The sequence below is a fragment of the Eublepharis macularius genome, chromosome 1 (assembly GCF_028583425.1).
Source record: "Eublepharis macularius isolate TG4126 chromosome 1, MPM_Emac_v1.0, whole genome shotgun sequence".
Taxonomy (NCBI): domain Eukaryota; kingdom Metazoa; phylum Chordata; class Lepidosauria; order Squamata; family Eublepharidae; genus Eublepharis; species Eublepharis macularius.
In genome coordinates, this window is record NC_072790.1 from 220342751 (window position 1) to 220368727 (window position 25977).

The 25977-nt window shown below is 44.7% G+C and overlaps 1 protein-coding gene across 1 annotated transcript in view; it reads left to right on the forward strand.

Moving 5' to 3' along the window:
* The window catches only part of INTS9 (integrator complex subunit 9), a 74277-nt gene extending 56092 nt beyond the window's left edge, over nt 1–18185 (forward strand). The window contains exons 15-17 of the mRNA XM_054979003.1: nt 10497–10595; nt 12858–12995; nt 17227–18185. Coding sequence (XP_054834978.1) covers nt 10497–10595; nt 12858–12995; nt 17227–17403 — 414 coding nt within the window. The 3' untranslated portion in view covers nt 17404–18185. The remainder of the gene's footprint in view (nt 1–10496; nt 10596–12857; nt 12996–17226) is intronic.
* The last annotated feature ends 7792 nt before the right edge of the window (nt 18186–25977 follow it).

The following is a 25977-nucleotide window of genomic DNA, read 5'->3' on the forward strand; positions in this document are numbered from 1 at the left end:
TAAATAACAGTAGATGCTGCCCAAAGGCTTATAGGAATAATGGCATTTTTAGTCATTTGAAGGAGAGTAAAGTGAGGATATTCCACTGTCTGGGTGCAACCATAAAAGCCCTGTTCTCAGCCACCCACCTCACTTCTGAAAGCGGGAGCACACTGAGCAGGTCGTCTCGTCCGTGGAAGATTTTAAGGCATGGCAGTTGCCTATGGAAACAGAAGATCTTTTAGGTAACCAGCCCCCAGTCCTGGGCTAGCTAGGGCTTTGAAGGTAGGACTTGTGCTGATAACCTGTGATGATCTTTGATCCCTGTTGAGTTGCAATACAATCAGCAGGCGCCTGCGAAGACCTTAGCGGCTACATTTTGAAACAGTTGACATTTCTGAACACAATTGTGTACAGAGATGAGACTACCTAAGTTCATCCCTTGGTATGCATTGCTGAGAGTGTTTTTTTTTTTAAGGAAAGGGGGGGGAGCATTTAGTCTTTTGCCACCATAATTGTGAGTGCCGCACAATTATTGATAGTAAAGGGAAGAAAGACCAGCAGGTCTGTAATTAGAAGATTTTTGGCTCTCTTCCTCCCCTCTTCTGCTCACAGGAGCCTAAACCCCTGCTTCAAAGATGAGAGCCGGTGTGGTGTAGTGGTTAGAGTGATGGTCCGGGATCTGGGTTCAAACCGCCATCTGCCATGGAAGCTTGCTGGGTGACCCTGGACCAGTCACACAATCTCAGCTTAACCTACCTCACAGGGTTGTTGTGAGGATAAAGTGCGGAAGGGAAGAACGTTGTAAGCCACTTTAGGCTCACATTGAGGGGAAATGAGGGTATAAATGAAAAATAAAATAAAAGGATGTAATAGTTAGCATACCAGAGATCTGAAGTCAGGGTTTCACACCCTCCCATCATACTTGGGACTTTTTCCTTCATGATGGCAGTAGCCTCTCTTACACACACATGATTCTTGCTCTTCCCTTTTCTCTATTTCTGTTACGACAGTCCCATTGCCACTAAAAAAAACACCTTCCACCCCATCCCTTCCGTCTCCCATAAACTTACCGATTCCTGCTAGTGAGGTGTAATGTAGACTAGGATCTGGGGGAGCCGGGTTCAAATTGCTGCACTGCACTTAAACCTTGTTAGATGACTTTGGTCCAGTCACACATTCGCAGCATAAACTACCTTACAAGGTTGCTGTGAGCATGAAAAGGGGAAGGGAGATCACATATTCCCCCCCATAAGCTCCTTGGAAGAACATAGGGATAAAAATATATTTGATAGATTACCAGTTACTGATTCCTGCTCACCTGTTCTCTTCCCTGATGCATTTGCTGCCTCTCTTTTCAGTACTTTTTATCACTATAAGTGCAATGAAATACAAGATTGCTACCTGCCCTTGGAACAATGCACTCAAATAAATAAAGCAAGTGTGTTCTGCTCTTATTCTTCCAAACAGCCTTATCTTAAAGGTGTGCAATATCTGTTGCCAGACCCCAATTTTATTTATTTGTTTTTAAGTAGAGGAGCACTGACAAGCCAAGCTTTATCTGAAGTCTTCCTGCTACGGAAGTTGGATACCTTTCCCTGGAATGTTCATGAGCATTCCATGAGTTCACAGCAGTCCAGCCAGCGGGTAGCAAGGGCTGGCATGTGTCAGCCAGTTTTCCATAATGGGTTATAGGCTCTACCAGACATGAGTCGCATGCAGTTCCATTTAAAATCATGGTAAGGCTCACCCACTTAAAAAGAAACAAAAAATACCCACATTATTGGTGATGCATTTTCAAGGACGTGTTCAGTCAGCAGGGCCTTGTTTCCCAGTTCCCTCATGTGTTGGGAAGTTCAGTGTAGCCTTCATTAGTTTCCACTGGAGGATACAGAGTACGAATACAGGATGTTACCTTTGTAATAATCTCTCTATTTACAAATGTATAGTTATTATTTCTTTATCCAAATCTGGTGATGCAGTAGAGGTCTTGAGTCGCTGCCTGACAGCTGTGTTTAAATGGTTGGAAGCAAACATGAAACTGAACCCAGACAAGATGAAAGTGATGCAGGTTGGGAAGCAGAAGTATTGAAGGACATTGTGCTCCCCACTTTCACTAGGGTACAGTTGAACCTTGCAAATTCAGTGATGTACCCTTGGAGTTATAGTGTGTCCAGCATTGCAGTTAGAGAAGCAAGTTAATGCAGCTGCAAAAAATGCTTTCTTCCAACTCAGTCTTGCCTGGAAAATGGCCCCTCTACCTTGAGATGGCCAATCTGGCAATTATTCCCATTCTCTAGTCACTCCGTTTGCTACCCATCAGTTATCAGGCTCAGTTCAAAGTTTGGGCTATTACATAGAAAGCCCTTCAAGGTCTCGGACCTTCATATCTATAGCACCACCTCGCCCCCTATGCTCTGCCACAGTAGCATTTCTTATCTGAACAGGGCCTTTTGTAGGTGCCACCCTGTACTTGGGCAAAATCATCAACTGCTCGTACATGTGCATTCTCTGTCGTGGTACCCACCTGACGCCCACCTCTTCCTGCCAGAAGAGATCAGGAAAGGTCCCACTTTGGTGGCTCTCCACAAACTCTGTAAAACTGAATTATTCATGAGGGCTTTTCACACAGGTAAGAAGGCTGTCTTGTAAGGTAGTACAGAGAGATGCCTTCGTTAGGGATTCTACTACTGTGCCTACTAGATCGCTTCTGCATCATTTAATGATGCCATATCTAATTGCAGGTGCTTAAGAAACATGGAACTGGAAGAGATCCCAAAATCATCTAGTCCAACTCCCTGCACAATGCAGGAAATTCATAGCTATCTTACCCCCTCACCTCCCCCAGTGACCCCTGCTCTATGCCCAGAGGAAGGCAAAAAAAACCCTCCAGGATCCCTAGCCAATATGACTTGGAGGAAAATTCCATCCTGACTCCAGAGTGGCAGTCTGCATTGCCCTGGGCATATAAAAAAAGGCCGCGAGAGCCTCGCACCAGCTCATCCTTTCCTGCCCTCCCTCTCACAATCTGCCTAAATTCATACTGAGTCATAGAATCATCCCTGCTGTCAGACAACCATCTTGCCTCTTTTTAAAAACCTCCAAAGAAGGAGAGCCCACCACCTCCCGAGGAAGCCTGTTCCACTGAGGAACTGCTCTGTCAGGAAATTCTTCCTAATGTTTATCCAAAAGCTCTTTTGGTTTAGTAACCCATTGCTTCTTGTCTGACCCTCTGGAGCAACTGAAAACAACTCCATCCTCTGTGTGACAGTGCTTCAGATCCTTGAAGATGGCTATCCTATCACTACTCAGTCCTCTCGTCTCCAGGCCAAACAGCTCCTCATAGGACTTCCTCTCCAGACCCCTCACCATCTCTGTTGCTGTCCTCTGGCATGTTCCAGCTTGTCAACATCGATTGTTTCAGCTCTGTATTTGGATTTTTGTTTGTATCCAGATTTCTTCAGTCCATAACCTATTGCATTGTTATTGAATGTCCAAACCATTGATCATGTTGACTCACACTGAGTCTCAGCGAGAAAGGTGGACTATAAATAACATAAATAAACAATAAATTATTATTTCTCACAGAGACTAAAGGCAGATTACAAAATATAAAACTTACAGAGAGCCAGTTTGGTGTAGTGGTTAAGAGCGGTGGGACGTTAATCTGGGGAACCAGGTTTGATTCCCCACTCCTCCACTTGAAGCTAGCTGAGTGATCTTGGGCCCATCACAGCTCTTCCAGAGCTCTCTCAGCCCAGCCCACCTCACAGGGTGATTGTTGTGAAGATAATAACACAATTTGTAAACCACTCTGAGTGGGTGTTAAGTTGCCCTGAAGGGCGGTATATAAATCGAATGTTGTCATTATTGTTGTTGTAGTAGTAGTAGTAGTAGTAGTAGTAGTAGTAGTAATAATAATAATAATAATAATAATAATAATTCAAACAGCAAAGACCTTCAATAAAAATGCAGTAGGGCTAGGATTACAGACCTGGGAAAAAACCTGCCTAAGGCATAATATGTGACACACCAAAATGCAGAGAGATCGTAACAGAGACTGCAATCCTATTCCCTTATAAAAGTGACCTCCTGGACATTTCCGATTTGCACCTGGTGTGAAATGACTAAGCGTGGGGCCTTCCCAACCCCCTCGGGCAGGCCATTCCACAGGGCAGGAGCCAGCCACAGAGGATGGGCAGTTGCTGATCTTACCCATGCATGGATTAAGCAAATATCCCAGGGGAACACGGGTGAGCACATGCTTCATACTAGATTCACAACGACATCAGGATAGTTTGTCGGAGTCCACATCCCAAGTTTGCTCTTCTGGTGCTTATTTCTACTCGCCTCATTGGTTTCAGCTGCCATCTCAGCTGGTAGGTGGTGACTGGAATTCCAGACCTTTGGAACATTCAAGTGCTTGTCATTGGCTGTTGTCTCCCCTCAGTGACCCACATCAAATCCTAAAGAAGAGCCATTTCTCTGCTTTGCAGAGCATAACCACGACAATGTTGGTAAGGTGCAACAATCTTTGTAAGGTGTATATGCCTGCAAATAGCATGCTTTTCCACACACAGCCAAACAATACATTAGGGGATCTCCAAAGAATAAGCTGGAATTGAATGCAACCCCCACTCAAAAGTCTTTTATTGCAAAAAAAAAAAAAAAAAAACCTTCAGAAGCACTTTGGAAAGAATTTGGTAGCTGAAACTGCCTGTTTAATAGCAGAAAAGCTTGAAGGGGTCTCATTTAATACAGGATGTAAAGTTATAACATGGAGCCTGTGTACAATTAACCAGCATTCCCTAATGAAGGCTGGCTGCCCCTGCCGCTGAATCTCCCCCATTCATTTTGGGATCAAGCTCCGATTTGCATCCAAAGAGCCCATTTGCCTGATTTCTAGCTGGAGTCCAGGAGTGCATTTTTAATTGGAAAAAGAATTTCTCTGTTGGAACAGCTTTGCTGGGTCCTGTGTACTTAATTGTTCTTAAAATGTACGTATTTATGAGGTTCCGTTAAGCCAAACAGTGGTGTTCTTGCGTTCAGCACATCGAAGAGGGCAAATTGCCTCCTTGTGAATTGATCCCATCAGGTTTATAGGTGCCGCTTAGGTGTTGGTTGAACCCAAGTTGTTAATTTCCCAGTGGAAGAATTTCAGTTTGCCCACAAAATTAGGTCCAGAAAATAGTACAGCCCTTGTTTGTGTATGTATTTCTTCTCAGAAACTTCCTTTCTACCTTAAGATCTGGAGAAATAGCCAGTATTCCCACTGAAAGTTCCTTAGTGCAGCTCTGTCTGGTAATATGCGAAGGAATTTTGTAGCAGTCGTGGTGAAGCCTCTAGAAGCGATTGGCTGATCTCTTTGATACCGAGTCAGCCCATTGGTTCGTTCAGCTTAGTACTAGTCTGTCTATATATTCTGATCTCGCCCTCCCTCCACAAATCTCCTGGCTCCCCATCAGAGCCTAGGGTAGACTGACAGGGTGTGAGTGTCACTGGGTGAGTTCTGTGGTTGAGTGGAGATTTGGACCTGAATCTCCCAGGTCCAAGTCTGACAGGCTAACCACTACACTGCATTTGCTCCCTGGCTAGCTGTGGCTCTCCAAGCACAATCTTCCTGAAATCTTTATAACTGGTGGAGTCCGGGATTTTACCTAGGGGCTATGATATACAAAAGCATATCAACAGAAAGAGGGTCAATGGCCTGTAGGAAGAGAAAAGGGGCAGAGGCTGTAGCTACTCCATGTAAAAAATAAACCGAAGACTAAAACCAGTAGATCCCTTTGGGCACCATTTTGCATGCTGTGCCCATGTTGACATGCACAGCAGTGTCAGGTTGTGTCTGGGATGCTAGCATTTCCCGCAAGTGAGGATCCTTAGGGTGGAGAGAGGGAAGAGGCCAAAGGCGAGGGAGCCCAGAATCTACCCAAGGACTAAAATCCAACACACACGCTTCAGCAGCTGCTGGTCATTCAACTCCTCCTAACTTGGCCCTCGTTACTGGGCAATCTGTCCTGTTGTCATCTCGCACGTACAGCAGTTCTGTTCACTGTGTCCTTGGGAAATTAACTTTCATGGGTTTATCAAAACTCCACAAACAGGCGAAGGCGGTTTGCCGCTTTATTCCATAAACGTTTTTAAGAAACCCTTGAGACTCATTATGTTCCATGTAGCAGCAAAATAACTTTAATGATGTCTGTGATGAAAGGCTTTTTAATAATAAAAAAATCTCCACACTCCCACCCCCTCCCTCAAGGGGGGAGGAAAGAAGTTATCCTTGCTAATCTCCTGCAGGCCAGATTCTGCCATTCTGTGCGCTGGGGTAAACCCATTGAAATCAGTAACACTTCTTTGGCTTTGCCCAAAGGTCTAATTCGGCCTCCGGAAGTCTCTTCATTCCTCTGATGTTAATGCATCTCTTTGCTATGAAAGAAGAGCCTTATATCTCTGGTATCCCAGAGTTAGGCCTTTAGAGTGTTGAGGAAGGGTGTCGGGGGTGGGGGGTCAACTTTGTTCTGCTAATCTGTTGTCTGAAAATTTCATGCCTCAGATATTTTTAAAAAGGGTCCCTTGTTTGAGGGGGGAAAGGCTGTTCACTTGTGTGCCTTCTGTAGGAGCAATTTCAGACATACAGAAACAATATTGTTGAAGAAGTCATTTTGTTCCAACAGTGGTAGGACAACATGCAAGGACGAATGATACAATTGAACGGAATATGTACACTACTAGCATTTATTTTTTCTTATGGAATTTGTATGCAGGTTTGACAGTATTAGACTTGGCCTTGTGACTAGGGACTGGTTCACTGCAGGAAAAAGTTGTCTTTGTTTTGCTTTGCCATTTCCTCTCTACACAGATCTCTTGGAATATTTGACTTTCTGGCAGCATTTTGTAACAATATCCCTCCACCAATGTGTATGCGCGCACATACATATGTACATTTGCTAATTCAGGGTAAAATTTCATGTGTGTAAAATGCTGTTAAGTCGCAGGCAACTTACAGCGACCCCATCGATATTTTCAAGGCAAGAGATGAACAGAAATGGTTTGCCATTGCTTACCTCTGCAGAGAAACCCTGGACTTCTTGGTGGTCTCCAACCCAAGTACTAACGAGGGTCAACCCTGCTTAGCTTTGAAAATCTGATGAGTTTGGGCTAGCCAGGGCCATCTAGGTCAGAGTAGTACTTCATGTACCTGATAAAAAGACCTTGCTAACAAAAGTTCTGCCATGATAATTCTGTTAATTTTGTTAGGTGCCACAAGATTATCTGTCATTTATCACATTAGTATCCTTTTCATTGTCTAATGAGCTTGGTACTACTCCTTAGTCATATAGGTTCTCCACACCACCACCATCATTTAATCTTCGCAACAACAGAGAGCTAATCCATACTCTGTGTACAATAATCTATCCAGTGTGGTACCAGAGAGTACCATGCATTTGCATTTATTTATTTATATCATGTTTTCCCCTTCAGTTGGGAATTTGAAACATCTTAGAATTGTTGTTCTGCCCTTCTCCACTTTTCCACAACAACAACCTTGGGAGGTGGGCCAGGCTGAGAGTTTTGTGACAGGCCCAAGGTCACCCAGAAAGTTTCCATGGCAAAAGTGGGGATTCACACCCCAGCATCCTAGTCCGACACTAGTCACTGTGCTACCATAGGTACCATGACACCCCCAGTGTGTTCCTGATGACCATTTCTTTCTTCTCCAAAGCAAAGAGGTAATCCCAGCTTTCCTTCATCTCACGGGGGCATGAGAGTAGCCTTAAAGCAGTCCAGGAAGTATCCTTTGTGATCGCAGGGAGCACCCATTCAGAAAGAGGTGCCTCCATCATAGAGTGAAATGTGGCTTGGAACCTTCCAATATTTTGTGTCTGGTTCCAACCCCCATGGAAGCCATTTTGTGATCTCTCACTAACCGTGAGCAAAAGAATGCCCGTGGGCTCAGCATAGTTGGGGACTTCTGCCCTATGCCATACTGGCTTGGGGGGGGAGGCAAGTTCCTGGAGAGTAGGGCTTTATGGTTGTTAGCCCTGATGATGATGTAGAACTTCGTATCCTCAGAAGCACTCTTTGTCTTCCTGAATCCCTTTTTATCATCTCCTCCTTCCAAGGGTAGCATCCATGCTTCTTTCCTCTCCAATCCTATTCTCACAACCACCCAGTGGCTGAGTGGTGATTTGAGCCTGCATCTCCAAAGTCCTAGTCCAGCACTAAAACTTAATCCACCACACTAGCTCTTTGAACAGTGGTAACTGGGGATAGAAAACGGAGAGACCATCACCTTCCTGCCCTACCTGCAGGCTTCCCAAAGGCAACTGGCCAATTGCTGTTGGGAACCAGTGTGCTGGACTAAGTAGACCGTGGTCTGGTCCAGGCATAGAGTTCCGATGTTCACAAGGTTTTGTCCCTTGCAAGGCTAAATGTACAGAGTTTGGGGGAGGAGTTTGCTGGAAGCGGAGTCCTGAAGGAGCTGTGCAGAGCCTATTAGAAACGCCAGTTACGTCTTGACCTTGGTGGTACAGATCTGTGGCCAAGCTTTCCGTCGCTTTCCCCCCCTTTGGCAGTTCACTGTGACACATCTTGGATGAGTCAATCAGCAGAGCTGCCAGTTCTCTTTTTAAAAAAAAAAACAGCGCAGGAGAGAGAAACAAGCCGAGAGTTACAAGGCCTAAGTAAATCTCCTCCTCCGCAGAAATGAAATATACCAGAAAGCCAAATGTGCTTTACTCTCTTGCTTGGGGAAGAGCCTTCTTGGCTGTTAATAGATTTATTTATAGGGCTGCAAGCATGTGCGAGGCCTTGAGGTGCACCTCATTTTTTATTGACGGCGCTCATCACATCCATTCCTCAGTGGCTTCTTTCTTTATCGCTGTGCCAGGAAGCTGGTGTTGATTTCTTGCTATGCCAACTGAATTTAGATTTGGCTGCCCAGAACATAGTATTGCCACAAGAGTCTTGTAGTTGGGAAAGGCCTTTAGGTTAGCTGCAGAAAATTCTTAGCGTTTGTAGGGCTATAGAACAACAACAACATTCAATTTATATACCGCCCTTCAGGACAACTTAACACTCGCTCAGAGAGGTTTACAAAGTATGTACAACAATCACCCACAACAATCACCATGTGAGATGGGTGGGATTGAGAGAGCTCCTAGAAGCTGTGATTGACCCACGGTCCCCCAGCTGGCTTTAAGAACAGGAGTGGGGAATCAAACCCAGTTCTCCAGATTTAGAGTCCCGCCGCTCTTAATCACTACACCCAACTGGTTCTCCGTGTAATCCAGTTTCCAGCTCTGTTCCAGGGTAATTTGAGAGCTTGTAGAAGCTTATTGGGGTAGTCCTCAGGGAAAAGGTTAGACATGGCAGCCACGAATCACTGGCAAAGTTGCTTGCCCAGAATGAATAAGAGAGTCAGTGTGATGTAGCGAATAGAATGACTGGGAAGGAGGTGTTTCAGGTTCAATTCCCATGTTCAAATCCAATCCTTCACGAAGTTTACTGGGTGTCCATGGGCCAATCTAACCCACTGTGCGTGGTTATTGTTAGGTTAACATGAGGGGGAGAGGCCAAGTATACTGTTCGCAGCTCCTTGGAGGAATGGCAGCCTAAAAACAAAATAATCTTTTCCTGCAGCCTAGAGCTGCCGGATAGTGTTGGGGTTGCTCTCTAGATGTAAGCTCAGGGCGTGCAGGAGAACAGTGACCGCTGCTGCAGATGAGTCTCCGTTCTCTTCCTTATATGTATTTGGAGTTCTGTAGAGCAACAGCCTCCTACATATGATGCTGCTGTTTAGAATTTCATATACTATACATGTGTCAACAGAGGATATTACTCCCGTGTAATTGACAAAGCGTGCTGTAGTCTCCAGCGGCCAAGGGCGCAATAAATCTGTTAGTTTTTAAGATGCCACAAGGCTCTTCTGTTGTTTTGAACAGCAGGGATGTTATTGCCAGTGGATAAAATTCTCAGGTTTATATTTTTTTTAAAGGACAACCCAATATTGACAAATGGAGTTCTTTGTTAAGGACGTGTGTATGTTGGGGGGGAGGGGGTGTCCCAGGTAACAATGCTGTGACGGATCAAGATGGGTAGCTGTGTTAGTCTGTCTGTAGCAGTAGAAAAGAGCAAGAATCCAGTAGCACCTATAAGGCTAACAAAATTTGTGGTAGGGTATGAGCTTTCATGAGTTCGCCTCTGAAGAAGTGAGCTGTGACTCACGAAAGCTTATACCAACCCTACCACAAATTGTGTTAGTCTTATAGATGCTACTGGACTCTTGCTCTTTTCTAATGCTGATATGCTAACTGTGCACAGTAACTTCTGAGTCTTAAGTTTGTACAAATAAGCTCTTTGGTGCCGTTCTCTTTAAGGGCACGTTGCTTCGCAATTGCATATGTTATTGTGCATTATACCAGTCTTTCTGAAAACCTCCTGACAGAAACCCAACAAAGTTGCTAAATTTGCTTATTGGTTTTTTTTTTAAAGTTATACCATCTGTTTTGTCTTAGCTTGCGGATTCGCTGGTGCCCACAGAGATGAAGCCAGGCATTTCCCTAGCAACCGTTACTGCTGTTTTGCATACTAAAGACAACAAGCATGTTCTGCAGGTAGGATGCAGTTTTTCAGGGGTGAAGTTCTGATGTGGGGTTTGGGGGTGGGGTGACATTCATGGATCTCGGTGGTTTCCCGATGAGCTGTCAAGCTTTCTCCCTGAACTCCAGTGAAATGCCGTTTACAGTCCTTTTTGGGGGCAGGATCTTCAGATGGGGGGACGGGCAGGGGCTCTTCCAGTGACTGGCAGGCTGCTGATAAATTCCTAAGGCTCTCTCACTGGGTTATAGGCCTGGCTGTTGTTCTAATTTGTTTATTAGGCAGCTTTTTTTTACGAACAAAGGAAAAGCAAACGAAGCACTAAGCAAAGATAGAAGTTCACCGAAAAAGAGCCCAGCAAACCTCCCAAATGCATAAAATCTACCCTGGCTTTCAAACAGATGAATAAAAATGGAAAATTAATCCATAACTTAGGTAAAAACCAGCATCATTAAATAGCCAGATTTGTCCAATAACTTAAAACTTAAGCATTTGACAAAATCAAAGAACCCTGAGGATGCAGTGGAGGAGATCTTTCCTTAGGATCAGCAGGACCAGAATCTAATTTGAGGGTTGGCGAAGTGTACAGTTAATTTTTTCCCTTGCACCATGTTTTATTTTATTTGTCCAATTTGAAGTTCTTTTTTGCTTCACTGGGGTGGGGATGGAGATACAGGTACTTTTTGTTCCTTTACAGGGCAAATAATAGCTTAAGGGGTGATTTAAACTGGAGGAACAACTTTTCAGGGGTCGCCAACATAGTGCCCACTGACACATTTCCTTGTACCTATCAAGTGTTTTTAGAAAGTGGGTGGGGCTTTCGCCCATGAGGCCATAAGCAAAATGGCAGCCAGTGCAGCACCCTACAGTTCCTGAGTGTAGGAGGTGAGTGGTGGCATTCTGCACAGCTGCAGCCTCAGAACTTTTCACAGACATCCCCACATAAAGGACATGGAAGTGAGAGATAACTGACCGGGAAGCAGGAACTGTTGCCTGAACCAGTTTGGTCTGCCCCCCCCCCCCCACGCAACCCTGTCCTGAGTGGCCCTCTGAAATTTTAATCAAGACTTGATTAAAACAAGGAAAAAAATATCACCATTTTCACTAGGAGATGAATGGGAAAAGAATGCGGTTCCAAGTCATTTAGATACATTTCTTAATAGTAGTGTTCTCTTGTGCACTGAGGGCAGTGGGCAGAGCACAAGGTCTGCACCTAGAAGTTTTCAGGGTCAATATCCAGCTTGAAAGGTTATCCAGTAGCAGGGCTTGGGAAGACCCCAGCAGGCTGCTTCAAGTCAGAACGGATGATACTGGACTAGATGGGCCAGATTACTTGTTTCTGAGGCTGCTGCCAATCTGCCATTGAAGGAGATTTATCATTTATCTAAGCAGCACACTCCTTCCAGAGCGCCCTAGTCCATGACTTGCATACCTTCTGTCTGTGACGATCACTTTATTAGCCATCCCTAGGACCTGGGTTAGTAGCAGCAGAATGGAATGGAGTGAGCCATGAAAAGGTAGGCCACCCCTGTGCCAGATCATCCCAAGAGGTGAATAAGCGTAGCAGACCCTGGGGACCGTTTCAGGATCTATCACATTTCCTTCCACCATGGAACTTGGGTTTTTTATTTATTGACTTCTTTTCTCATCTGTTTCATCAAGACTCGAGGAGGATGACAGAGTTATAAAAGACACTGCAAAGGCTATATGATTCATACAGTTAAAATGCAATAAAACTGAATAACAGTGCTGAATTGCACAAATTAAAGAACAATGGAATAGCAACAGTATGATACAGTCGCATAATCTGCACACTGCACAAGTAGAGAACAGTGAGCTAAAAACTAGATTCTACCATTAGAGAATGCTGAAGTGCAGACAGTGTAATACCAGTAAACAATGCATTATAAAAGGAGAAGGAAAGCTGCCTAACATTTCACAGGCAATTAAATCAAAACCTTATTACCTAAATTCCACCCTGTCACTTCCCTGTTCTCTTTATGAAAAGGCCCTTCTGAACAGCTGGATTGTACACATTCTGCAAAACGATAGAAGTGCGGAAGCCTTTTTTACCTCCTCAGGTAGGGTATTCTACCATGAGAGAGAAATCTTAAGGATGCAGATGTGGGATTTCAGGCCGCCTCCCCTCTAGGCACTGACCTAATCCAGGCTTGCACAGCTTCTGTATGATGTGCCTTCAAACCATAACAGAGGTCCCAATATCTTCTAACTACAGCCCTTCCTTTCTTTCTCTCTTCCCATTCCACGTTGCCTGGCAGCTCCCTCCAAAGCCACCACAGCCCCAGCCGGGCAAGAAGCGAAAGAGGGTGACGGATGATGTGCCGGAACTGAGAGCCATCAAGCCTCTGCTTAGCGGCTCCGTTCCTGTGGACCAGTTGGTGCAGACTCTGGAGAAGGTAACAGAGCACTTAATCACCACTCATGTCCGCTTCCCCAATGGCTCCTTTTACAGATTCCGCAAGGAGGCTGGGGAGGGAGGAACCTATGCATATTTCCATTTGCTGGGCAAGCAATGGGTCACTGGTTGGAAGATCTGGGGTTCTTGGCAGCTTTCTTTAAATTGGAAAGGGGACAAAAAGTACCATATCGGAACAGAAAAACAATCATATTGCAAAATAAAGTACAGTGGCTTCTCCACATCTGCTGGTAAAACAATATGCAGCGCTTTCTGATTACATTGATGTAGAACTAGCCAGGGATTCTAAGCATGCTCTTAGCAGAAACAGGACTGCTACCCAGACTGGGAGGAGGCCTTTTTCTGTATTGTGGTTCCCAAAATTAAAAAAATAACAAGGTGCCTGCTATCAGGCAGTCAGCAGTAGGGTGCGCGCACACAGGGAGATACTGTCTATTGCAGACATTTCAGATTGTAGGAAAGAGCAAGAGTCTCATAGCACCTATAAGACTAACAAAACTAGTGGTAGGGTATGACCTTTCATGAGCCACAGCTCACTTCTTCAGATACATCTAGAATGGGAGCCCATCTGTCCTTATATCTTGGAAAGTGGAATGCTTGCAGAAGCCAAATGATAATAGCCAGTGAATGACAATGGCGGGCATGATTGAATAGGGTGGGGTATGCAGAGGGGTGGTGGATGTGGAGAAATCAACATTGGTAATGAGACAGGAAGCCAATGTCTTGATTCAGTCCAGGCAGATGCATTGTCTTGAGCTTCGTTATCAGTTGCAATTCAGCAGTCTCCCTTTCTAATCTCCCTTTGAAATTCCTCTGCAGGAGAACTGCTACTTTTAGGTCAGCAACTGAATGTCCTGGAAGGATAAAATGTTCCCCCACTGGTTTCTGAATGTTTTGGTTTCTGATGTTGGACTTCTGTCCATTAATTCTTTGTTGAAGGGAATGGCCAGTTTGTCCAATGTAGAGGGTGGAGGGGCATTGCTGACACATGGTGGCATAAATCACATTGAAAGATGAGCAGGAGTGTGAACCCAGGATGGTATGCCTGATGTTGTTGGGTCCACTGATGGTGTTGCTTGGATCTATATGAGAGCAAAGTTGGCAACAGTCTGCCAACTCTCTGCTATGAGAGAGCAAAGTCTTCTAAAGACAGACTAACACTGCTACCCATCTTGATCTAACTTCAGATTGTGTGTGTGTGCATGTACAAAACTTCTGGGGAAAAGGGCTGTTCCTCAGCCCCCTTCCCAGCATTCCTATCAATGTAGTCCAGGCAGTGGGTAACAGGTTCTGGCCCAACATGCAGCCCTCTCTTTTTTCCCACAGGGGTGCATGGAATCCATTCATCTGTAGAAGAAAAAGTACAACCATTCGCCCTGACCTGGATGGGCCAGACTAACCTGGTCTTGTCAGATCTCAGAAGCTAAGCAGGGTCAACCCTGGTTAATATTTGGATGGGAAACCACCAGGGAAGTCCAGGGTCTCTATGAAGAGGCAGGCAATAGCAAACTACATCTGTTAATCCCTTGCTTTGAAAACCCTGTGGGGTTGCCATAAGTTGATTGCAACTGTACATACACACACAAACACACACACAGAGCCATTAACTCAGACAACATTTAGGGTAGGGCTAAATCTGACCCTGGAAGTCCAAGTATCTGGTGTGAGGAAGTCCTTTCATAGAATCGGAAGGGACCTCCAGGGTCATCTAGTCCACCCCCTACACAGTGCAGGACATTCACAAATCCCTCCCCTCCCCCGCACACATACACCCAGTGACCCTTTCTCAAATGCAGCCTATTTGCTTTGCCATACAAAACTTAAGGGGAGCCACTGTGGATTAAACCATCTCCATCTCCCTCCTCCTTTTGATCTTTATAGCTATACCCTGGTATCTGTTTCTTGGCATGATGAAGCTCTTGGGTGAGGAAGAGGATGCTGAAAATGTTAGGAATTGGCATTAAAGAAATTCTAGTTCAAAAGCAAGCATTTTGAACAACCAATTGGCTTATCAAGAAAGTATGCCTACGTTTGCGTGCAAATACGGGCAGCATTCTCCCTTTGCGTATATATGATGCATGCCTGTGTACCAGCAGGAACCAACGCAGAAGTGGCCTCCTTTCCCACGTGAGAGAGGAGGAGGAATGGCCCTGCTTCTTTTTCTTTAAGCCCCTTTTATTTATAAGGTTTTTAAAGTGTATATAACAAGCACTGTAAATCAACAAGGATTAGGACAGCACAACAGAGACTATACAATAAATCAGGAAGCTATTTTAAACTACTATAGAAGAGGGATAACAGTACAGAGAAAAAGTGAGCAATCAGGAGGGGGAGGAGGAGGAGAAATCCGTAGTACAAATTCCTGGATTGTAACTGAGAGAAAAACTATATTCTTATGTGTGTACGACTGTTTGAGGAATGTTTCCTCTAAACCAAGAAGATTTCTCAGCACATAAACTTTAAATACAGGGCTTTTTTTCAGCAGGAACGCGGTGGAACGGAGTTCCGGAACCTCTTGAAAATGGTCACATGGCTGGCGGCCCCGCCCCCTGATCTCCAGACAGAGCGGAGTTGAGATTGCCCTCCGCGGAGGGCAATCTCAACTCCCCTCTGTCTGGAAATCAGGGGGCGGGGCCACCAGCCATGTGACCATTTTCTCCGAGGGCAACCCACTGAGTTCCACCACCTCTTTTCCCAGAAAAAAAGCCCTGTTTAAATATATATTTAAACTGCTGCTAGATCACTCCAGAGCACCTTTTAAAATCAGCTGATTAAGTAACCATTGCAACCCTGCAGAAAAACACTCACAGTGCCACCACAAGCAAAGTTACACCTTTCTAAGGCTATTGGCTTCATTTAGAAGGGTGAAACTCTGCTTAGGGAAGCACACAAGTACGCACACATACGTGATCCCTCTGGGATCATGTAAAAGTATCCAATGTGTGGAGAAATGCCTTCCACCCAAGAATTCACCCCAGTATTTCAGTGACTGTCACTATACTCTGTCCTCCGGAAGCCAGCTTCAAACGTGTAGCTGTCAATAAGGAAGCTGTCAGAAGGAGCCATCAAGCTCCAAGCATAGAACACTCAAGCTTTTGGAGAATTCAAGCCAGGCAGGACTATAGTTTACCACTCCACACTCTGCTGGAAGGTGATGAGTGACCCAGGGACAGAGAGGGAAACAGACAGATTGCTAGAATGTATTCTTATCCTTGCCCGATGAGAAGATCCGAATGATCTCAAGGTGGGACAGACTCTTCCCAGGGTAGATTATAAATTCTCTGAACGCAGAGAAGAGGCTCCCTTACATCTTGACTTGGGAGTACAAGCCAGGGAGGACTAAACTTTTCTTAGGGACTCCGTTTTGTCCACCTAACTATGGACAATGGGGAGAAGACCCAACCCAGAGGACCTAGGTAATGGTGAATATTAAACTACAGCAACCTAAAGCTAGCCTGTCCTATAGGGACATATTTAAATGCATGTTTCCACCTTTCTTTCTACCCTTGCTCAGCTTGAATGTTTGAACAGACTATGTGTATTGTTTATTTATTTATTTATTTATTAAACCTCCTTATATTTTGCATGCTCTAAGCTTGATCTCTGGAACCATACCACACCTATTCAGCCTTGCTATCTGAAGTGTGGCATTGGGGAAGGACAGTGGGTAAACTCACCATCCATGGAGCATGATAGCTCAAAAGGGTGAAGTTGCAATAAATCTCCCCTGTACTAGCTGGTAGGAGTGAATTGGGAGGCGTGGCAACTAGGTTGATCCTCCAAATGGCAACACAGGTAAGGAAGTGCCAGACATATATATGACTTCATTTAGCAGGAGATCCTTTTTAGAGTTGTTAATGGCAGTGGAAGCTACCCGGAGCAAAGGAAAGGGGCAGCCCTGCTAAGCAGAGATTTGGGGTGGCTGGATTTTGAGTCCAGTAGGTAAAGGTAAAAGTAGTCCCTTGTGCAAGCCCCGAGTCATTACTGACCCATGGGGGAACATCGCATCACCAGTAGCACCTCAGAGACCAACAAGATTTTCAGAGTATAAGCTTTCAAGAGTCCAAGCTTTCCAGTCTCCTGGGGACTAACCAGAAGGAACTGAGAGGGCTTGTGAGTCTGTTCCTTCACTCTATGCTTAGCAATTTAGGGTATCCAGTTAACTTGGTCTCCTGTATGCCAGTAACCTTCCCATTCTCCTGCTCCCACAGCATGGCTTTAGTGACGTAAAGGTAGAAGACACCCCCAAAGGACACATCGTGCTGTTTCAAGATGTGGAAACGCTCATTCGGATCGAGGAGGATTCGACGCACATCATGTGTGAAAGCGATGAGGCGCTGAGGGTTAAGCTGCAGGACTTGGTCCTCAAATTTCTGCAGAAATTCTGAGTCTCTCTGTTGCAGAGTTTCTTCTCTTGAAAGAGGGAAAAGAAACAGCAGGAATGGAAATGGTCCTAGCCTAGGTGGGGAAAGCAGAGCAGCAGCTGCCATGGAAAGACCGTGTACAGTTGTTCATCTTCTTTTGCAAGAAATTGCCTCTAAGCCAGGAATAATTCAGCCCAGTGCTGCTTTCCCCATCAGGAAGCTACAGTGACAGAAAAAGCTGCACCAGTTGGATTTTGTACTGTCCTCCTATAAAAGGTGAATGAAGTTTGATTGGGAAAATTTGGTTCCTCCTTCTCAGGAGCCTTGCCTCTGTTAAAATAGGAGGAGAACACAGGCCCCAAGCTGTCATTTATGGCTGCAGCCTGGAGAGAAGACCCACAGCTCACAAGCAGCTTCTCAAATGTTGTTCCGAAAGCATCTTCTCTTAGGTGCATCCAATGCAACATGCACACATTTTCAGAATGCTCCCCAGATCTTTCAGACAAAGCATAGGAGTCATCCTTGAGTTGGTTGGGACATGATGGAAAATCTGTGGTGAGAAGAAATACCTATCAATTGCATTCCCTGTTTTATCTTTCTGGAGAGATTTTAAGGCATTTTCTTCTCTTGCGCTCAGGGAATAGCCAATAATGTTTTTAAAGAGGCATCTTGCTTTAATTCATGCTGTGTTTCTCTTTTCATTTCCTCTGCATTTTCAACCTTTAAATGGTCATTGTTTTTCTTTTTAAAAACAAAAACCTGGAGGCCTGCTCAGAGTTGATCAAATAAAATAACCTATTTTAATAGATGATGTCACGGTGTGAATGTTATGCTTAGCTTCAGGGAATAAGGATTAGTCAGAGGTTGTGAAAGATGCTTTGCAGATTCGAAGCACTCGGTACAGAGAGGGTATTACAGACAGAATGAAAATCCCTATTTTAGTACTTCAGCTTTTAAAATGAATTGCTGTGCTATCAGAAAAGAAAGCATGACGGGCAACGGCAGTCAGTGAGGCAGGGCAATTTGTGAGGCAATTTGTGGGGCTCAAGGGTTGCCTGTGGGGGGGGGGGACACTGCTGCCGCCACGAACACAGACGTCAGGGGGAAAGCAGACTGCCTGCTCCATTTCTCCTGGACTGCAAGGGGTGTGGTCAAAGGGGGTAAGGTAGAGCCAAAGGGCAAGAACCAATGTAGGAAACAGAAGAGATGACAAAGAATGGGCGGGGGCGTTATACTCTGTTGCCCAGGGCCCACAAAAACCTGGAGCCAGTCCTGAGCTCTTTCCCACCTACCCAGCCCATTCCCAGTCTCATTTTGAGTTGAAGTTAGCTAGCAATGTAGTCAAGACACGCCTAGCATGAGAGTTAGATTCTATCTTTCATGTTTCTAGTCTGCCCTTCTACCAAAAAGTCTGAAGCGTCTATAGTTTTCTGCCACTCCACTATGGGAAGAACTGCTATTGTAGTTCCAATCAAGCCCATATGTTTGTTTCTATGTATGAATGATGGCTACTCAATCCATTTAGTGTAGAGGTTAAGAGTGGCAGGACTCTAATCTGGAGAACTGGGTTTGATTCCCCACTCCTCCTCTTAAAGCCAGCTGGGTGATTTGTGTCAGTCACAGCTCTCTCAGAGCTCTCTCTTAGGCCCACCCACTTCACAGGGTGATTGTCGTGAGGATATTAATAACACAGTTTGTAAACTGCTCTGAGTGGGCTTTAATATGTCTTGAAGAGCGGTATATAAATCGAATGTTGTCGTTTTTCTTACTATAGATAGCTAATAATGACTGTGTTGCTTCAATCCTGCTAAGCTGATGGAAACAAGCATCCGTAACACACTTTGGGATCAGAACCCCTAGATGTAAATTAAATATACCTCATACCACTTTATAGTAAAGGGAATGCCTCCTCCTTTCAACGTCTGGACAGATATTGCATGGAACGTTGTTCTCTTTTAGCTTGACATTTGAGATGGCAAGCAGGAGGGCCTGCCTGTGCGTAAATGCATTTGTGGCAGAGATGCACTCAACTTCCCCCGTCAGTCTGGCCATGAGTAAATTACATGAAGCAGCAAATTCCTGGTCCTACTCACAAAGAAATTAGTTTGATTTTTTTGTCCATCTCTCACTTAACATATTTGGCCCTAATAGGTGCTCATGTTGCTGAAAATGTACAGCTCTCTAGGGGGGAAAAAAAAGAGTTAAGACAGAAAATGAGAAATCAAACCGAAATGAACTGCGCCTGAACGGCTCTAAGAGAATCCTTCCTTTAAGCTCTTATCCATCAAGCTTTCCTCTCCCAAGGTGTTTTGCAGATGCAGCAGTGACATGTGTACATGTCTTTTATTAATTGCTTGGCTAATAACCACTCGTTTTCCTTTCCCTGCTTTTAATACTTACAATTTCTAGGCTATAATTTATAACAGTTGCTGTCAAGGCTGCGGCAATCCCTCAGTGGAGAGGAGGCTGCAGAAGTTTGGCTCCATCAGTAATTGATTGCTTCATTTTTCAATATCCTCTTTCCTTCCTAGATGCCATTCATTACTAACAGTAGGGCAAAAAAATGAGGCAGAGAGAGACAGAAAATATATGGTTTCAAGATTTCACCTTGTTACAAAGCCGAGAGGATTACTGAGGGCCACCACATCTCCTGTGGAGGAGGCCAGTGACAGACTTCTATAGTATACAGCCCACTTGAAACCGTCTCCGCACAACCCCTTGCTTTTTAATGTAGCACTTCTAGAGTGTTCAAAGGACTTTCATGTGTGTCATGGGATCTTGACGACAAGCCTCAAAGGCCGGACTGTAGTTTTATCCACTGTCTTAGATGGCTTTAAAAAGAAGATTGAGGAAGTTCATAGAGAACTGCTTTATCAAAAGTGATTAGTTATGGTCAGAGGCATTGTACTTCCAAATACTGGTGACCAGACAGCAGGGAGAGGGCTGTTGGCATCCTTTCATGCAGATGAGGTTCTAGAAACATCTGCACATAGCTGGAAACAAGATTCTGAACTTGGTGGACTTTTGGTCTGATTCAGCAGAGTTCAGTCTTGTAGATGCTAGGAGTTATGTCAGAGCGAGAAAGTGCAGCTCTGTTTTCCCTGTTAGTGTGACAAACAAGGGAGCAGCCAAGTAACTGTGTCGAAAGTGGCTTTTGTCTGAAGTAAGGGAATGTCTTGATCTTGCTACTCTATTCGGAATATAATTTTCTGAGGGCCTCCCAGGAAGAACCACCACCCCAGATTTTCTGTTAAAACTCCATCCACTGGATGTAAAGGTCATAGCCTAGGAGCTACTATTCAGTCTGTTCCATTCTTATATGGAATCAGATCACTGATCAGTCTAGTTCAATAGTGTCTACTCTGACCAGCAGTGGCTCTTCGAAGTCTCAGGCAGAAAAAAATCTTTCCCGACACTAGTGGCCGGAAATCCTTTAATGGGAGATGCCACAGACTGAACTTTCAAATCTTTTGCATGGAAATTACTTCGTGTGTGTCTGCGTGTGTGTGTACTGCTGCCTTTCTTCAGTTGAACACCTCAAGCCAGTTCACACTGGATTCCCCAGAGTTCTCCCTCCAAGCCTAAACCCAGACTGACTCAGCTTTAGCAAGATTTCTGTGTCATGCACCCTCCAACCATAGCCTGCGACAGTTACATAGACACGTAAGGCTGCCAGATACTGAATTAGAACATTAGCCTATCAAAGTCAGTTCTCGTCTGCTCTGACCGGCAGCATCCCTCCAGGATCTCAGGAAGTGGTCTTTCATATCACCTACTACTACCTGAAGTTGCTGAGGATTGCACCTGGGCCTTCTGAACTGAAAGTAGATGGTCTACCACTGAGCCACGGCCACTCCCATATTAGAGCGACCAATGGGCTCATTTTGGATAAGGGCCTCTGTTCAATTCAAGTCTCTGTTGCCAGTTCCACAGCCTTTTGCCCATGTCTCAGCTTGGGAGAAAGGGATTAGAGGGCTTACAAAGGGGGGTGTACTGACTCCAGAAAGTGAAAGTCCTATGTGCTTGATTGGGCCCTTTGGATGCCAGTTGCTTATCTGTTCCATTGGCACAAGAGATCTGGAGGAGTATCACCCAAAGTCTAACAGCCAGTCCAGGCCCAATTAGACCGCCTTACAATACAGAGAGGTTTGAATGGCTGAAGCCCAGGGGTGGCAATTGCTTTACAGCAGGGAAGAAGGAAAGGCTATTATTCCTTGTAACAGTTGTCGAGTGGGGTTACTTGTCCGTCACATTTATGCTACATTGAAATAACACAGATGCAAGCAAATTGGAACAGCAAGGGGTGAGAGCTCTTTCCTGCAGAGAAGCAACACACAAAAAGTGATGTCTAAGATAAGGCATGAATTTCCCACTGGGGCCCACAGCAAGTGGCATCAATATGTTTGCAAGCGTGATGCAGAACAACCGAAGTGCAGCAGGAGGGAGTGGAGAGGCATCCGTCCACAATGCCTTAATCTTCTAGCCCCAGTCACTTAACTTTTTTTTTCACATTCTGCTCAAAAATCTCATTCTGGGGCTGTGTTCATTTTTTTGCTTACTGTGATGGTTCATCAAGGTGGAAGGCTTGCCAATAGCAGGTTGGGAAATTCCTGGAGATTAGGGGGGGGAGCCAGGGGGAGGCAGGGTTTGGGCAGGGGAGAGACCTCAGCAGAGTATAATGCCATAAAGTCCACCCTCCAAAGCAGCTGTTTTCTCCTGGGGAACTGATCTCTGTACTCCGGAAATGATATTTTGGGAGACTTCCAGGCCTCACCTGGAGGTTGGCAGCACTCTATATGAAATTTAACTGCTGTAGCATAGTGGTTAAGTGGTTGGGTTGAAAATCCGCACTCTGTCAGTTTGAATCTCATTACTGCCAGGAGCTCAGTAGGCGGCCATGGGTAATTCACTCCTCTCGGCCTCAGCTCCCCAGCTGTATTGTGGGGATAATAATAGCACTGACTTAGTTCTCCACTCTGACCGGGGCACTAATCTGTCTAGAAGATATATAAGTGCAGTTATTATTATTAAATGGTACTTATTTTCTCATCTTTGGACAGGAACCAACTAAGGTAATTTATAATAATAACATTCAATTTATATACCACCCTTCAGGACAACTTAACACCTACTCGGAGTGGTTTACAAAGTATGTTGTTATTATCCCCACAACAATCACCCTGTGAGATGATGGGGCTGAGAGAGCTCTGGGAGAGCTGTGACTGACCCAAGGTCACCCAGCTGGCTTCAAGCGGAGAAGTGTGGTGAGTCAAACCTGGTTCTCCAGATTAGAATCCTGACGCTCTTAACCACTACGCCAAACTGGCCAAGATGCATTAATAAAATGAATAACTGTTAAGACAATGTTGTGTTTTATGTCATTATTTTTTAAAAGTTAGGTTAAATTACTCTTGCTTTTATATTTCCTTGGGAGTAGGTATCACATAATTTACAAAATAGGCTTCCCATAGAGGCATGGTCAGACAAAAATGCCAACAATATTTTATCTTTTTCACAACTCTTTGAGGTTTTATACCCATTTTGCAGAGGAAGAGCTGAGGCTGAGTTCCACAAGGCTGCCACTGAGTCCATGGGAAAGGGCAGGGAACCTGTATCTGCAATAGCAAGAGTTCTTGCAGGTTTTCCGCAGTTCATTGTGGGACTTAATGAAGGATGTCTTATCCATCATTGTCATTTTAAGCTGTCTCATGGGATATGTGCAGGTTTTAAAGAACGTTACAACTTTGTAAGTAATGCTATGCCTGCACACATGTATTTCTTCAACTGTGAAGCTAGATGGAGCCAGCTTTCATTATAAAGCAAGACGTCTCAGGAGGGAGTTGAGCTATGCACCAAAAATTTTACTTCCTCTGTCCCAGCACACTATCTAATAAGCAGAGAGAGAAAAAACCTAAATCACCATCTCTAACGAAATGGTACAACAACCTATGGGAATATCTGGCACTGGAAAAAATCTCAGATACCTTGACAGACACAGAAAATCATAAATTTCTTTGAAAAGTGGTCTCTAATAGAGAAAATGTCATCCTACTATGTAAAAGGCAAGCCATATTGACAACAACTCACTTTTTATCCTCACGCAGGTGCACTGCCAACAACTCTGGCCTTGAGGCCGCTGTGAAGCACCCGCTTCCCACTGGGAGGGGGCCCGCTGAATCAGTTTTCTAAAGCCCATTATACGTTTCCCACACAATGGGCGTTCTTTCTAGTCTAATATAATTGAATCAAAGTACTATAACAACCACATTCTTCATGAAATACTATTATATTACTAAACTTCTGCTCTACTCACCTCCCACTTTCTTGGTTTAATATGGAAAAGTGTAGTCTATTAAGTTGTTCCATATGCTCAATATTTACGTACTTGTTATATTCTTGTTTCTGGATTACTGTTGTATTTGTACTAATCTTTAAAAAAATCAAGTTTGTGTTATATTACAGTTCAATAAAAGTTTTTTTAAAAAAATAAATAATGAGCAGAGTGAGGGATACTGAAGTTGGCGATTCCTGCTCACGGTGCTGTGAGCATTAAGTTGGAAAACCCGCCGACTTCTCTAAGCTACAGTTACCAGTCCTTTTAGTAGATGCTATTATAAGCTTGGAGGATTTAAACCGTCACCATGGTTCGGGAGATCTGGGAGAACCAGGTTCATATCCTTGTTCTGCCATGGAAGCTTCCTGGGAGACCTTCAGCTAGTCACACACTCCCAATGTAACCTGTCTCCCAAGGTGGTGGTGAGGATAAAATGGGGGAGAGGAGAACGATGTAAGCTGCTTTGGATCCCCACTGAGGAGAAAGGTGACAGATAAATATCTAAATAAATTGGATGCCCCGTGGTGCAGAGTGGTAAGCGGCAGTATTGCAGCCCAAGCTCTGCTCACGACCTGAGTTCGATCCTGGCGGAAGCCGGGTTCAGGTAGCCAGGCTCAAGGTTGACTCAGCCTTCCATCTTTCCGAGGTCGGTAAAATAAGCACCCAGTTTCCTGGGGGCAAAGTGTAGATGACAGGGGAAGGCAATGGCAAACCACCCCATAACAAAAGTCTGCCAAGAAAATGTTGTGATGTGACATCCCCCCATGGGTCAGTAATGACTCGGTGCTTGCACAGGGGACTACCTTTACCTTTAAATTGGATGTGCACATTCATAATCTCAACTGGACGCTACTATTTCAAGAAGAATGGCTGATTCAGCCATCTGGGGCCGAATGCTGCACACAAGACAGGGCAGTGCTTGCAACACCTTTTCTTCCAGTGGTCTATTGAACATGCACTCATGGGGAATGGGAATGTGTATGATGCTGAACTCAGAACCTTCCAGCAAGCTCAGCTCAGAAGACTTGGCCCCTGCTACCAGGACAGCACCCCTGCCATTTAATTGTCACTCTAGGGAAAGGGGCCCTGGCAATTCATTCCTTGTCCAATATAGAGGCAAAGTCAGCTTTATTTAGAATCAGCTGGTCTTTGTGAGAACAAAAACTATTCATAGAAAATTCTTTACTTAAACACTATAGCAAAACTCATAGCAAAAATCTCAGCCTGCTTTGCTCATCTGGATTTATTTTTATTGTAAAATACCCACTGTTTGTCAAATAGTAAGTTAACTGATAATATTAGCTTGTGGATTAAAAACTCCTGCTTTGTTCTATAAATGTAATTTTGTACCAGCTTTTAAATTAAAACAGGTTCAAACCTAAACCTCCTAGGGTTTCTTTTGCAGCCAGGGCAGAAGATGGTGGATTGTATGACAGCAGGGCCTAAGCGGAGTAGCCTGGGAAGTTAAAATGGCTCAAGAGTAAGCCAAGCTGAGTGATCCCCCTCCCCACCCCCACCCGTAGCATTGTATAGTAACACAAGGAGGGAACTGGTCAGCTGACACTGGTTGTTTGCTGTGGAAGGGCCTGAACTACGCAGTTCCTGGAGAACTTCTGGGGCTTGGCCCTGCTTGCCTCTGGCTCCCAGTACCTCCCCACAAGCAGCAGCCCACCACGAATTTTCTCTGTAATTTAAATGGCCACTCTGGCCTTGCACACGACAGACTCCTAGAAGAATGCCAGAAAGTAAGCCGTGGAGCAGGTAGAGTATCAGAGCAGAGCTGGGAAGTCTCCGTTCAAATCTTTCTTCTACCATGAAGTGCCCTTGGGCCAGTCATTCTCTTGGCCTACCCTCCCTCATAGGGTTGCTGTGAAGATAAAGTGGAGCGAAGGCAGAACCACATATACCACTGTTGGAGAACTAGTAGGAAGAAATGTAATGAATTCTTCAGTGTGGGCCCTGTGTGAAGACATACCAATTCGCAGGGGAATGTATCCAGCTCGCAGGCGCACACACACACACACACACATATGAAGCTGAGATACCAAATCCCTTGGTCTACCAGTGCTAATGCTGCCCACTATGGCAGTGGAGCTCCATGGTTTCAGTAAGAGATCTTTCACATCCCCTTCCTTCTTTTTTAATATATTAAAAGAAAACAATATAATTCTCCTACCTGAGCCTTGTAAGTGTTCATACTGGGGTGGAGGCTAAAACATTCTGCATGCTCAGCAGATGTTCTACGAGTGAACCCCAGCCCCTGC